General features: G+C 36.8%; 2 protein-coding genes and 1 pseudogene across 3 annotated transcripts; all 3 read right to left on the reverse strand.

Moving 5' to 3' along the window:
- Window positions 1–66: 66 nt before the first annotated feature.
- LOC129887399 (uncharacterized) lies at window positions 67–1,435 on the reverse strand. Its single transcript, XM_055962481.1, has 3 exons — window positions 1,338–1,435; window positions 1,110–1,188; window positions 67–870 (listed from the first exon to the last, which is right to left on the reverse strand). The coding sequence occupies exons 1-3, from the start codon at window positions 1,433–1,435 to the stop codon at window positions 67–69; spliced, it is 981 nt and encodes a 326-aa protein (XP_055818456.1).
- Window positions 1,436–2,053: 618 nt separating this feature from the next.
- On the reverse strand, window positions 2,054–2,761 carry LOC129884455 (auxin-responsive protein SAUR20-like; annotated as a pseudogene).
- A 5,975-nt stretch (window positions 2,762–8,736) lies between these two features.
- On the reverse strand, window positions 8,737–12,524 carry LOC129885362 (probable pre-mRNA-splicing factor ATP-dependent RNA helicase DEAH5). 2 transcript variants are annotated; one of them, XM_055959612.1, is made up of 2 exons: window positions 12,297–12,369; window positions 8,737–12,208 (listed from the first exon to the last, which is right to left on the reverse strand). In XM_055959612.1, exon 2 carries the CDS (start codon window positions 12,165–12,167, stop codon window positions 8,838–8,840), a length of 3,330 nt encoding a protein of 1,109 aa, XP_055815587.1. In that variant the 5' UTR covers window positions 12,168–12,208; window positions 12,297–12,369; the 3' UTR covers window positions 8,737–8,837. The 2 variants fall into 2 exon arrangements, with proteins under 2 accessions (XP_055815587.1, XP_055815586.1); XM_055959611.1 differs by having other exon boundaries at window positions 8,737–12,524.
- Between the last annotated feature and the right edge of the window lie 2,215 nt (window positions 12,525–14,739).

A 14,739-nucleotide genomic window follows, 5' to 3' on the forward strand; every position in this document is an offset into this window, starting at 1 on the left:
AGTATGACATAATTTATTCATTATCAATCATTGTATAGACAATCCCTACATCATAACCCTACATAACTAGGCCATCTCCGATCGAAACAACGCCTCGATTATAGCTGAGAAATCATGTTTGTATCCATCAGTTTGGAAATGATTCGAAGGAATGATCTTTGTATACAAGTAGAAAGCAAAACAAGCAAGTCCAGGCCCAACCCAAAAGATCCAATGCCCATTCCAAAGGTGGCCTCCTCTAACAAAAGCAGCTCCAAAGCACCTAGCTGGATTCATTCCAGCTCCAGCATATCCCTTTTTAGCAGCAACTGTAGTTGAAATAAACACAAGAATCCCTGCTAGAAGCCCAACAATAGACATAACAGTAATAAGCCCAAGTGACTTGGACTGACGATGATCATAGGCCATCCAAAGTGAACCAAAAAGCAAAGCAAATGTACACATAAACTCAAGCCAAAATGCTTGGGCTATCTCCAAGCCCACAGTAACCGGCCCATTGGGCCCTGGTGTGATTACCGTAACGGTACAACCACCAAGAGAGAACCTTTGTTCAATGGTACTACTCAGTACAGCTTTGAGTGCTAGTGCACCTAAAATAGCACCAACACATTGTGCCACTATGTAAATTATGGCTCGTGACATTGATATTAGTCCTACAAGTGCAGAGGAGAAGGTAATTACAGGGCTAATGTGGCCACCAGACACAGGAAAAACAGCAAGGATTAGAATGGTGAGTGTAATTGCTATGAGAATTGACATGATCAAATTTGGCATTTTAACATCACTTTCGACGGTGGAAATCACTATGGTGTCCAACATAAAAACAAGAACCGCAGAACCTAATAGCTCTCCAATCGATGCTCGCCACACCTACATAAGAAAAATAGTCAAACATGTTATTTGAACTATGTGCTTAATCAATACCGTCATATAAAATAAATAGAAAATATTCTAAGATGGGAAAATTCAAACATATCTCAAATATTAAGCTCATTAATTAACTCATTAGATCTCCTCTAGGTTCAACCTAGAAAGTAATTGTCATGGATATGATATTGTACACAACATATATAGGAAAAAAGGATGAGTAAGAGATGAAATTTACTAACATCCAAAGAGAAGAAGTCAGGCAAGCCCAGTCTTTCAGCCATTGTGAGACAAATATACTTCTTCTTTTCATCATCTAAGCTGGTAAAAAAAAAAAAAAAGCCAAACACCGCACACACATATATAAGAACAAATTGAAAAGATATGAAACCATAAGAAATATAATATATACTTTGAGGCTTACTATAGAGTGGTGAAGGAAAAATTAAAACAACAACATGGGTACTTGCTTTTTTGTAAAAGAGATAGTAGGTTGAATTCTATTACTACTTCCAAAAGAAAGCTGACTTTCTTCATCAGCTAAAACATTTCCACTAGTAGCATCCATAAAGATAAGAATTCTCAAATGTTTTTTTTTCGTGAAAAACTATGTTCATAGGTGGGGCTATATATATGTGTGTGTATAGCTTCCTATATTAACTACCTTTTTTTTTTCTTTTTAAAAATAATAATGTATATTTGTATGTTTATCCATCGAGCTGGACTAGTTTAATTTACAGCATCGTCTCTATTCATTGTTAATGTCAAAATACACTTAGTCTAAGATCCCTTTTCACGCATATACCCTAAATATAAGGCATAATGCTTTTCATTCACATTTCACGGCATATTTATTGTATTCTACCTAGAAATAAGATTAAAAAACAAACCCATACTTTGGCATGCTCGGTTTTAATAAGTTGGCCTTGTAGATAATCCGATCAAATATTATATTATTAATAGCAATAAATAAATAAAGTTGTAGATACTCGGAGCTCTCTGCCTTTGAAGTAGGAGTAAGATCTGCCGACACTCTACTTATGACGCCATTTTTTGAGATTACACTAAGTATGTTGTTGTATATTCTGAGTATAATACTCAGAGCTACACTAGCTAGTTTGAAGCAATTTTACACATCTATTACTTGAATTGGAGCAATTTTAGCGAGAGAGACAAATGTGGTATTTTGTATTCTTTGAATTAGTAAAAAAGCACCAATCTTTGTGGTGCTAAGCCTCATTTAACTTGTAACTAAATAAACTGTACAAGATGGATCTCCTTCTTTAATTTGTGTACAAAATTGTGAGATCTATAAAAAGGAAAAAATGATCTCAACTATATTCTTAAATCCTAAACTGAGAAGTGATGGCAATGAAGATGTCTTCTGGGCAGGGAATTGTGACACCACCCATTGGATGATCAAAGCCAAATTCTTCCTCTGCTTGACTTAACAAGTCTTGAAATGAAGGTTGACTCAAGTATGATATCGATATCACAAATTTCTTCTTCTGCTTCTCCCCAACATAAATAGCAAAATGTTCCTTTGGGAACTTCCAGAGATGTTGAGGACTTCTTGATTATACGAGGTACACGAATAGCCATGACCTTTTATTTAAATCCTGAAAGCACAAAAAAGCTTTGAATAGTTTTCTTGTTTTGTGGAGAATTGTGGTGGTGACAACTTCTCAAAACAAGTTTATATAAGCAAATGGCAAGTCATAAAATCTCATGATTTGTGGTGAAGACAATGACAGATGAATTACCACATGGTTCTGTCTTCCAACTAATTGACAAGATTAATTACTTTAGCTCATACAAGTTCAAGAACAGTAGGTCCTACCTTTTTCTCATACATGGAACAAAGGATCTCTCAGAATCAAATCCATAAAAATGGTGTCTGGAACACTACTCACTAGTACTATAACATGCCCCAGATGCAAACTCTCAAGTGTCCATTTATAAAAAAAAAAAAAAAAAAACTATAAGAGAAAACAAATCGATCATATGAAAGATTTAACTGGTGGAGAGGCATTATGTTGAACTGTTGATTGACAATAGCACATGAAGTATCACATGGTTTTGCTGCCCAACTCATTGTCAAGTATATATGATTTTTAGGCCATTGATTTAGCCTGAAGAACAACAGGCCATGCCCCAATGTTTTTCATGACAAGATAGAGAACAGAGGATCTTTGGAAATCAAATTGATAAAAGGGAAGTAATTGTCCAACTCAATTATCTTTTTAGATCAAATTATAACGATGTGTAATTGTCTCGTAATTCACACAAAACTACAATTAGAAATAAATTTACAGCAGTATCGGACAAAGTTAGTGGTCCCTCATGCTAAGTCATTATGCAGGATCAACTTTCTTATCTCAGCAGAGTCTGAAAAATGTTTCTAAATAACAGACAAAAAGGCTATAATTTCCATTATTATGAGTCATAATTCATAACCTTGTTATTTCAAGAAATCTGTGTTTAAGATTCAAGAAAAGTAAGACATCATATCTTATTATGAGTTAATTAATATACACTTCATTTTAATCAGGAGTGGAAATGTTTAAGATCTTGGATCAAATGAGAACAAAGAAAACCTGTCAATGAGGACACAAAATCTTTGGTAGCTTTTAACACATCTTCAAAATAACTTTTTTATTGCATCAAGTCGCACTTAGCAAAACCAAGAAACTTGAGCAAGAATTTTTCTATTGCAATGAATTATTCAATAAATATAAGGAATTGAATGGAACCATAGAAGTAAAAAACAAATCATTGCTTCAATTTCTTTTGAAGTAGAAAAATGTCAACTTAGCCAAGAGACAAAGGTATTACATATCCATTCTTTTATGGAGCTAAATTCATTAGTCTGCCTAGTTACTGTTTCTTCTAACTCCTGAACTGTACACACTGAAGATCCTGCTTTACAAAGTTACAAAATTGTGTAAGCAAAAAAAGGGGGACTGGTTTTCATCTCACTTCCTCAAGCGAGATGTAAGATTAATGAACAAATCCTCAGTGCAGGGAATTGTGACACCACCCATTGGATGATCAAAGCCGAATTCTTCCTCAGCTTGATTAAGTAAGTCCTGAAATAAAGGTTACTCAAGAATGATATCGGAATGACAAATCTCTTCTTCTGTTTCTCCCCGACATACACAACAAAGTGACCCTTGGGAATATCTGAAGACTTCTTGATCATTCGAGGCATACGGATAGCCATCATCTTTTAGTTTTAATATAGGTGAGAAAACAAAGAAATACTATGTACCAAAGACCTCAAGAGCAGAGAAAGCTTTGAATACTATCAAGTTTTGCTGAGAGTTGTGGTGAGAGACACCTCTTTGAATGTGTTTATAAAGGCAAAGGCAAGTCATAGAACCTGCTGAAATGTGTTGAAAAGAAATTTGTGGGCACCAGCAGAAGACAATATCACTGAAGTATCACATGCTTTTGCCTTCCAAGTATATTAAATTTAGGCACTGTTAGTTCAAGAACAGCAGGCCCTACCATTGTTTTTCAACTTGAGCAAGGCATCCATCATTGTGGAATTTTTAAATAAGATACTGAACCTAGAGCTTATTTATGCCTGGATCACTAGGATAAAAACGAACCCTGCAAACCGAAAATGTCATCAATTACTGTCGAAAACAACACGTAACGTGGGAGAGACCTACCTTTGTCAAAACTTAAAACGCCAAATTAATTTTAGGCCTTAGTTCAAGGACAACAAACCCCATCACCACAATAAAATGCTCATTTTATCTAAACACGACAAATTCTGAAGCCTTATGATTCCAAGCATATCAAACAATGCTGACAGCTTGGCATGTGGACACTGCTAAGTTAGCTTGTATAACAGCCTGCCAGTAGGTCCTTAAGTAAAAAATGACGTTAAAATAGCTCTCTAGATATGAGACATATGAAACAAAATCTTATATCCTGACAGGAAATTCTCAACTTTTGGTTAAACATGAACAAAGAAAAAGGAAAAAAAACACACAGATGTGCATCAGCTGTAAGGTTATTAGACTCAAACACTAGCTAATTAGTGGAACTTCCTCTAGTTTGGTGGGTTAAAACATTCATAAAGTACATTAACTACTCCATATGAAGCATACTTAACTTGAATAATGAGAATCATCCTTTAGTAAGCGAAGCTCTTTCGCGATCCTAACTTCCCATTTTATTAGGAAGTCATAGAGCAAGCATGGTTGCGTTATTATCTATTTTTTTTTCTAACTGTAGATTAGTTTCTACGTACAATTCCAGGTGTATTTATTATTGACTAACACAACAAAGTGACTGATTGTGGTCAAATTACTTGATTCTGGTCCGTAATCGTTAGCAAACCACAGGAAATGAGCATATGGAATCTTAAGGTGAAAAAAGTATCAATGCAAACTGAATGGAACAATAAAGTGATAAAGATTCAATACTTCAGTATCATTGAAGTAGACAAAAATGAAGTGTTATTCATCTCTTTGACATGACATGAATCCACCATTAGCCTTTACGGAGATAAGTTCACTAATCTACCTAGTCAACTTTAGTAACAACCTCATTCTAACATCAACTACTGTTTTCTCCAAGTCCTAAGTGTACAGACTGCAGATCCAGCTTTACTGCTCTACAAAAATGTGAAAGCAAGTCTTTTTATCAGTTCCTCAAACGAGAAGTAAGGTCAATGAAGACATCCTCTCTGCAGGGTATTGTGAGACCGCCCGTTGGATGATCAAAACCAAATTCTTCCTCAGCTTGACTGAGCAAGTCTTGAAATAAAGATTGGCTCAAGAATAATATGGGGATCACAAATCTCTTCTTCTGCTCCTCCCCAACATACACCGCAAGATATCCCTTGGGAACATCTCCAGATTTCTTGATTATACGAGGCATACGAATAGCCATTATATTTAGCTTTAGTACAGATGAGAAAAGAAAAGAAGAAAATACTGAAGACCTCAACAGCAGAGAAAGCATTGAATACTTTCAAGTTTTTCTGAGTGTTGTAGTGGTAGACACGTTCTTGAAAGTGTTTATATAGGACAATGGCAACTAAGAGAGTCCTGTTAATCACTATTCTGTGGGTACCATGGAAGACAAATAGATAATAGCACCTGAAGTAACATGGTTTTGCCTTTCAACTCATTGCCAAAGTATTGGTGACTTTAGGTCACATCAGCTCAAGATAACAGGCCCTACCTTTTACGTCGCATTCCAGGAATTATTTATTCTAAAAAATATGTGGATTATCCATCACTACATACCAGCAAAACAATGGATGTGGGATGTCCAGATGCTTCTTAACCTGATCCTGAATTTAATCCAAAATATGTGTCTAATCTTACAACTTGGATAAAAAAAAATCAGTGGAGGTTTCAGAAATACCAGCCAAATCAATGATGACAGCTTGGCCTGTGGATACTGTAAGCTTGTTTTGTAGCAAAGCCAGGAGCTACTTACGTAAGAAATGATTCTGCAAATAGCTATCTAGATATGAGAATTTGATCAACTCTAAATGTAATAACATGAACCAAAGGAACCATGTGTCCTGCATATGAAAATAGTATTATCATCTTATATTCTGGCTGAAAATTCTGAAATTTCAGTCAAATAAGAACAACCAAGACCAACGTTCGAGCTAGATGTGAGTCTTTTGTTAGGTCATTGGACATAAAAGCTTTCACATTAAGGAAGTACTCCAGATGAAGACCATCAGAAATTCATTCATACCGATTTTTAATTAGAGGCCGAAAATGTAGATTTTAAATTAAATTACAAAGACTTGTTTGCAGGAGCATTCCAATACAAGTGTGTGTAATTAACCACCATGGCAGCATGCAGTTCTTTGTAAAATTCAAGAGTATTTAAAGAATCCTCGTTAATATACCTATCCTATGTCGTGCCTGTTGATCTAGGCACATCAACAGGGATGAAGGATCTATGTACCATAAATTGTATCACATCATTTAGTTTCCCTATTATACTCAGTTGGACTTTTTGCTTCCCAAAAGCTTCAGCTCTTGTACATTTGAGTTGGAGTAACCATAGCATGCTAACAGCAGCATAGTTCCATATAAAATTTCAATTCTAATCATCCTTTGACTCACCTGAAATTGTGACCAGTTTGGGCCACTTTAAACTTGATTCTGGCTCATAATAATTAGCAACAAATGAGACTTTAGCACAAATATTCTAATGAGTGGAATTAGAGAATCATAAGGAGAAAAAAAGTTTCAATACGAACTGAATAGAACCATCATTCATTCAATACTTCAAGTTCTTTGAAGTAGAAAAAAGTAAGTCATCTGTCCTTTGACACAATCTAACAATCAGTCTTTGTGGAGCTAAAGTTTCTCTAAATCTACCTAGTCTAACATCAAAAAGTGTATTCTCAGTACAGATTGTGTATCCTGCTTTACTCCTCTACATACTGTTAAGAAAGTTTTCTATTTCAGTTCCTTAATCGAGAAGTGAGGTCGATGAAGACGTCCTCTCTGTAGGGAATTGTGAGACCACCCATTGGATGATCAAAGCCAAATTCTTCCTCAGCTTGACCGAGCAAGTCTTGAAATAAAGTTTGGCTCAAGAATGATATCGGTATCACAAATCTCTTCTTTTGATTCTCCCCAACATATACAACAAAATGGCCTTTGGGAACATCTCCAGATGTAAAAGATTTTTTGATAATACGAGGCACACGAATAGCCATGATCTTTTAGTTTTAGTATAGATGAACAAAAGAAGAAAAAAAGAACTAGCTAGTAAGACCTCAAAATCAGAAAAAAACTGACTGTCCAAGTTTTGTTGAGAACTGTGGTGGTAGACACCTCTTTGGATGTGTTTATATAGACCAAATGGGAACTCAGAAAATCCAGCTGATAGGGAAGAGTTATTTCATGGGCACCCACCGAAGACAATAGCATCTGAAGTAACATGGTTTTGCTTTCCAACAAATTGTCAAAGTATTGATAATTTGATATCTTTAGAACATATTAGATCAAGACTAGGGCCCTACTTTTTATCTGAAGTTGGAACATAGCATGCATCACAATCTGAATGCTAAAGAAGAGATGTAGCCTAGTTGTGACTATTCATGTCTACATATACTCCTAGACATTCCTCGTCATTACCATGGTTTTCCAGCATGCATTTCCTTGAAAAAGATGAAAATCTATCACAACCTACCAATCAGAAATGCATTTGTGCACATTTCTGATTTGGGATTTGGGATTTTTTAGGAAACAAAGAGTTGTTTCACCTACAGAGGCCGAACATGTAGCATTTATATTATGTTACAAGGACTTGTTTGCAGGAATGTTTCAATACAAGTGTGTGTAACTATCCGGTATGGGAACATGGAGCTTTTCATTAATTTTAGGAGTATTTTGAAGAATCCTCATTAAGTACCAAGTGCATATATCATGCCTATTCATCTTAGGTAAATCAAAATGGTTGAAGGATCTATGTAACATATATATTACATCCATCATTTAGCTTTTCTACACTCTCAGTTGGACTTTTTGCTTCCCAAAAACTGCAGCTCTTGTACATTTGAGCTAGAGTAACCATAGCATGCTAACAGCAGCACAGTTCCATATAAAAAAATATCAATTCTACATATCCTTTGACTAACCTGAAAAAGTGACCAGTTTGGGTCACTTAAAATTTGATTCTACTCAAAAGGCACTTAAGTAGTCAAGCTTAACCATTCATCCTTCGAACATGAAAAAAAATTGAAGTTCAATACCAGAGATTATTTCCCTTGCAAAAAGCATACAACAGAGAGGTTATAACAATTTCAGTCCACTTCACTCTTCAGTGAAAACTGTAATAGGTCAAATGGGGAAAAGGCTTATATGAAAGAAGTGTCAAAAGTTATGTTTTAGATTGACCAAATATATGTCACTTTTACAGAAACAAACAGTGGGTATTTCATTAAACCAACACAGAACAAAAAAAAAAGGATATCACGCTCGTCGTTTACTCAATCGCCATGAGTTTGGCTCGTTATATCTATCATAAAGTGGCTCAATACGTTCCTGTCTCTTGCGCTTGGTTAGTTTTGTGGGGTCAGCCGTCTTGAAGAATCTTGGTGCCAACTCAACAAGCCATTTAGGATCTACCACAGTCACCTCGCGCATGTATTCCTTTGTTGTCATAACAAGCTCGTGATAAAAAACCCAGTCCGGCTGTCTTTGGAAAAGAGCACTGCTAGGATGGATGTAAACTGGCTGGTTCTCTACTAAAGTTCTATAACCCTCTTGAGGATCCTTTCTAGCAGCATGAAAAAAGAAACCTGCTCCAATAGCCTTCTGGATCTTTGTGAAATTCTTTCCGGCACTCACAACATCCAATTTATACTTGTCCATGATGGAGAGCAACTGTTTTCTAACATCCTGTGCCCTCCTAAGTGATCGTGACTGGACAAAATTTTCAAAACACCATGGACCTGAAAAGTTTTTCGCTTTCCAAGCCTCATAAACAGCAAGCAAGGTAAGATGATCACCCTCGGGCTGAAAAAATTTGGCCTTTTTCTGATCGGCCTGAGCTTGTTTTTCCCTTGGTCGGTAAAAGACGTTTCCAGTTTGAATCATAGCAATGATGGTCAAGATCTCATCACTACAGCCAAAGTCCACACTAGCAAGAAGCATCTTGGACAAAGGAGGATCTAATGGAAATTCTGCCATTTTTCTTCCCAGTTTCGTCAGAAGCCCCTCTTCATCCAGGGCTCCAAGAGTGTAAAGTTGCTCCATGGCAGATATGAGAGCCTGAGGAGAAGGTGGGTCCATGAAATCAAAGGATAAAAGATCATTAATACCCATTGCTTTCATCATAATAACGGTGTTCCCAAGATTTATCCTCTGGATTTCTGGAATTGCAGTAGGAGACATTTCACTGTGGAATGCACTCTCAGTATACAGACGGTAGCACTTCCCAGGTCCAGTTCTTCCAGCACGCCCTGCTCGTTGCTTTGCTGATGCTTGTGAAATTGGGGTAATAACAAGTGAATCAAGACCCTGTTTTGGATTGTAGACATTTTGCTTTGCAAATCCAGGATCAATAACATAATATATACCGTCAATTGTCAAAGAAGCTTCAGCAATATTTGTAGCAACAACAACTTTTCTTTTACCAGGAGGGGCAGGATCAAAAATTCTGGACTGCATTTCACTGGGCAAGGCACTATAGACAGGTAGTATGATCAGTTCAGGAACATTTTTACCTAGTCCTTTCATCCTCTCGTAGAGACACTGGCAAGCATAATCAATCTCCTCTTGACCAGTCAAGAAGAGGAGGATATCACCTTCAGGTTCTGTCAAGTGGATCTGCATAACAGTAATTAAAGACGCATCAAGGTAATCACTTTCTGGCTGCTTTGTGTAGAGTATTTCTACTGGAAAAGTTCTTCCTGGGATAGTAAAGATGTTGCAGTCAAAGAAATAACCAGAAAATTTCTCTGCATCCAAAGTTGCAGATGTGACAATTAGACGAAGGTCAGGTCTCCTCTTCATAAGCTGCTTAAGCAAACCAAAGAGAACATCAGTGTTAACCGTTCTTTCATGTGCTTCATCAAGCATTATGACTGAATACTGGGACAAATTATCATCGATCAGGATCTCTCTCCAAAGCATACCATCAGTCATATACTTGATAACAGTTTCTGGCCCAGTACAATCTTCAAAACGAATAGCATAACCAACCTCTTCACCTAATCGACAACCAAACTCCTCAGCAACTCTCTTAGCGACTGACGTCGCAGCAACTCGACGAGGTTGAGTACAGCCAATTTTTCCCCTCGTTGTATATCCTGCCTCGGCTAGATACTGCGTCACCTGTGTTGTCTTGCCAGAACCTGTCTCACCAATGACGACCAGGACCTGGTTATCATGGACAGCCTGAATCAGTTCTTTCTTCAACTTGTAAATAGGAAGACTCTGCCTCTGCTCCTGGAGGGATAGCTTAGACCTCTGGCCAAAGGTCAAGGCTTTACCATAAGCATCTTTCTTCCATTCTGGCATGTCATAGGCAGACAAACCAACACCCCTCAGCTCCTGTGCCAAATGCCTCTCACCTGTCTCTGGCATTGGGTCTTCCCATGGTCTGTTGAGATCCTTTGGTATAGAATCAAGCATCGATCTCTGTTGCTGCTCCCTTACTTCCCTTCTTTCCTTTATCAAAGCTGATTGTAGTGCAGCAGCACGACTCAATGATCCTTCGGGATTTTTAAAAATTTTGACAGGGGACATATCAACTGAATAACGACTCTGCCCTTGCAAGAAAGGGGGTTCATCTTCATTCAATTCAACCTCAAGCTCTTCTTCAACACCACCTTCTTCCTGATATAGCATTCCATCCCCTTCTTCATCAAACATGGGATGTTCCTGCACTCCCAGGACACCTGCAGCAATAAGTTGTTTCGCTTCCCACTTTTCAGGAGAACTCATCCTCTTCAGTGGTCTACGTGATGGAACAACATCCTCTTGCTCCGTAATCCTGATTCCTGACAGGCCAATCCTGGTCTTAGAGCCCTCATTATTCATGCCTGAAGGATTTGTTGTCAACTCATCATCTCCTGAGCTCTTCTTCAATGGAAGCAGATCCTTTCCTGTATTCTGATCAACATCTCTCATTGACAAACTCAGTTTCTGCCCACTAATAGAGATAACCTTCACAAAAACCTCCTGGTCCCGTTTTACTAAATCTTTGGCATTACTAACCCTTCTAGTAGCAAGTTGTGAAACATGCACCAAGCCTTCTTTCCCTCTAAAATCATTCAGCTGAACAAAACAACCAGAATCCATCACCCTTGATACCCTCCCCTTATATACTGCATACAACTCTGGCTCATCCACATGATGCCTGGATTTTCTCCTATCCCTCCGATCATCATCTCCTTCTTGCTCATAATCATCTCTCTTACCCTTTGCATATACATCTCCATCTTTATCCCTGTCTCTGCGCCTTTCTAAAGCCCTATATTCAGCTCTGCCATCACCCCTATCTCGATCCCTTCCCCTATCCCTGTCTCTACCCCTTTCTCTTCTATAATCTCTATCCCTCTGTCGCCTCCTATCCCGTTCTTCTTCTTCCTCCCAATCTCTACTCTTACTCTTGGCCTCCAACTCAATCTCCTTCTCCAATTCCTTAACCCTTTCCCTATTATCTCTGATCTTCAGAGCTGAAAACTCGGAGTCATTGCCATCCTTGTTCAACTCCTTGTCCGACTTGGACATGGCAGTAGGAGGCAAAATAGCATGGATTATAGTGAGCAATGTTCTTACGAAATAATCTGGCATTTCAGCACCACTTTCTTTCAATTTGTCATCAAATTCATCTACTGTTAAGCAATTTCTACCAAGTTCAGTTATAAATTCAGCTAAAACCTTATCACCAAACCCTAAATGTGCTTCCAATTCAGAACATACCTTAGAAATTAGAGAGAGGTATTCCAATTTCTTCAACTCGCTTTCTTCAATTTCGGCCACCATCCTTCAAACGTTAATTTACAAATAGAGATAAATATACAAAGAGAGTCTGGAGAGAAGGAAACTATTCAAACTTCAATTTGTAGAGTTAAAAATTAGGATTTTCCTCCGCAAGAATAAAAGGCTTTAGAATGTTGACATTCTTCCATGTCTTCTGATATTTCTATTTTCACAAACAAAAAAAACGTTTAGAAATGTCGACGCTGTCTTTTGTTTTTCCTAGTATCTTCCTTCATATTTTCTTTTACTAAATTTCATTAAATCAAAATAATACTCCCTTTTATTTTAAGGATAGATAAGGAAAAAATAAGGTATAAATATCCCTACACTAAAGTCAAAATTTTAATTATATACTTATTTTTTTTATAAGAAAGTGTGTCATTTTGAACGGATATTTTAGTAAAGTAAAATGTTTTTATGGCTCTAAAAATATATGAAATGATTTAATTTATAAGGCGAGAGTGAGATTATCTAACTTTACAAGTAAAAGTGAATGTCACTTTGTTAAGTTACTATTATTTTTGAAATAATATTATAAAAATTATATATAACAGTATTATTTTTTTGCTCCGTTGTCACCTTTCTGTATTCGAAAATAATATAACTTTAAACTTTTTCAATTTATGGTTAATGATAAATTTATATAATATTATCAGTCACTATTTCTAACCCTAGGAGGGAAAGAAAGAAAAGAAAAGAAAAGGAGGCATTCTCCTCTTAGATCATACGTAAATCTTACATTCTGAAAATGTGACCAATTTGGGCCACTTTAAAATAGATTCTGGCTCATACAGATTAGCCATAAGGAGAAAAAACTGAATAGAACCATCATTCATTCAATACTTCAACTTCTTTGAAGTAGAAAAAAGTAAGTCATTTGTCCTTTGACACAATCTAACAATCAGCCTTGGTGGGGTTAAAGTTTCACTAAATCTACCTAGTTTAACATTAAAAATTGTATTCTCTGTACTGATTGTTACGAACTGATAAGAAAGTTTTCTTTTTTCAGTTCCTTAATCGAGAGGTGAGGTCGATGAAGAAGCCCTCTCTGCAGGGAATTGTGAGACCACCCATTGGATGGTCGAAGCCAAATTCTTCCTCAGCTTGACTGAGCAAGTCTTGAAATAAAGTTTGGCTCAAGAATGATATTGAAATCACATATCTCTTCTTCTGCTTCTCCCCGACATACACAGCAAAGTGGCCCTTTGGAACATCTCCACTTGTGGAAGATTTCTTGATTATACGAGGCATACGAATAGCCATGATCTTTTAGTTTTAATGCAGATGAGCGGAAAAGGAAGAGGAGAGCTAATAAAGACCTCAAAAACAGAACAATCTTTGAATACTTTGAAAGTTTTGCTGAGAACTGTGGTGGTAGACACTTTTTGAATGTGTTTATATAGGCCAAAGGGCAACTTAGAGAATCCTGCTGATGGTGAAGAGTTATTTCATGGGCAACCCCGGAAGAGTTATTAAGTAACATGCTTTTGCCTTCCAACCAATTGTCAAAGTATTAATATCTTAAGGCCATGTTAGGTCAAGGCATAAGGTCCAACCTTTTGTCTGAAGTTGGAACATAGCATGAATCACATGTTAGATATAGGCTAGTTGTGACTTTCATGTCTACATATACACCTAGACACCTCTTGTCATTAACATGGTTTTCCAGTATGCATTTCTTTGAAAAAGATGGAATATCCATCACAACCTACCAATTGAACAAAGGAAAGTGGGATGTTTCCATTGCTTCCTAGCTCGGTCCTGAACTTAATCCAGAATAGTTGTCTACTCTTACATTATCTATTGAAAATATCACAATTTCTTAGAGGATTGGATATAATTTATATATAGGTTCAGGAACTCATTCATAAGATTATGACAAAGAAAACACCTGATCTTTGGGATGATCTAAAGAAGCAACATCTGATGTACTGACGTACAAATTTGACTAGTTACAGAAATTCTATTATGTGGTAGACTTTGGAGAAAAAATATATTTCGTTGAAGTGTTTAAAACATATATAGTTATGAGTTTTGATTCAATAACTTGCAAACAAGTAACATTAGTTACTTCTAGATAGATACTACTTTAGGGACCCATAGAGTAAATACAGCTGTACTCATCGATGATTTTAGCCATGGAGACAAGGATCACCTCTAGCCATTTCTTGATGTTAAATCAGCATTCCGGTGATGGATCATTCATCACATGTGAATCTATGAGGACATATCAGGAGAATTTTAGACAAAGCCTGATCATCCATAGTACTAAAGCAATGGCTCAGGATACAATTTACTGTACTATTAGACAACTTGTTTGTCTCTCATGCTAAGTCATTATGTAGCATCATCTTTCCAGATTAGTTTTACTCAAATTATTATT

Source organism: Solanum dulcamara, chromosome 4, assembly GCF_947179165.1.
Source record: "Solanum dulcamara chromosome 4, daSolDulc1.2, whole genome shotgun sequence".
NCBI lineage: Eukaryota > Viridiplantae > Streptophyta > Magnoliopsida > Solanales > Solanaceae > Solanum > Solanum dulcamara.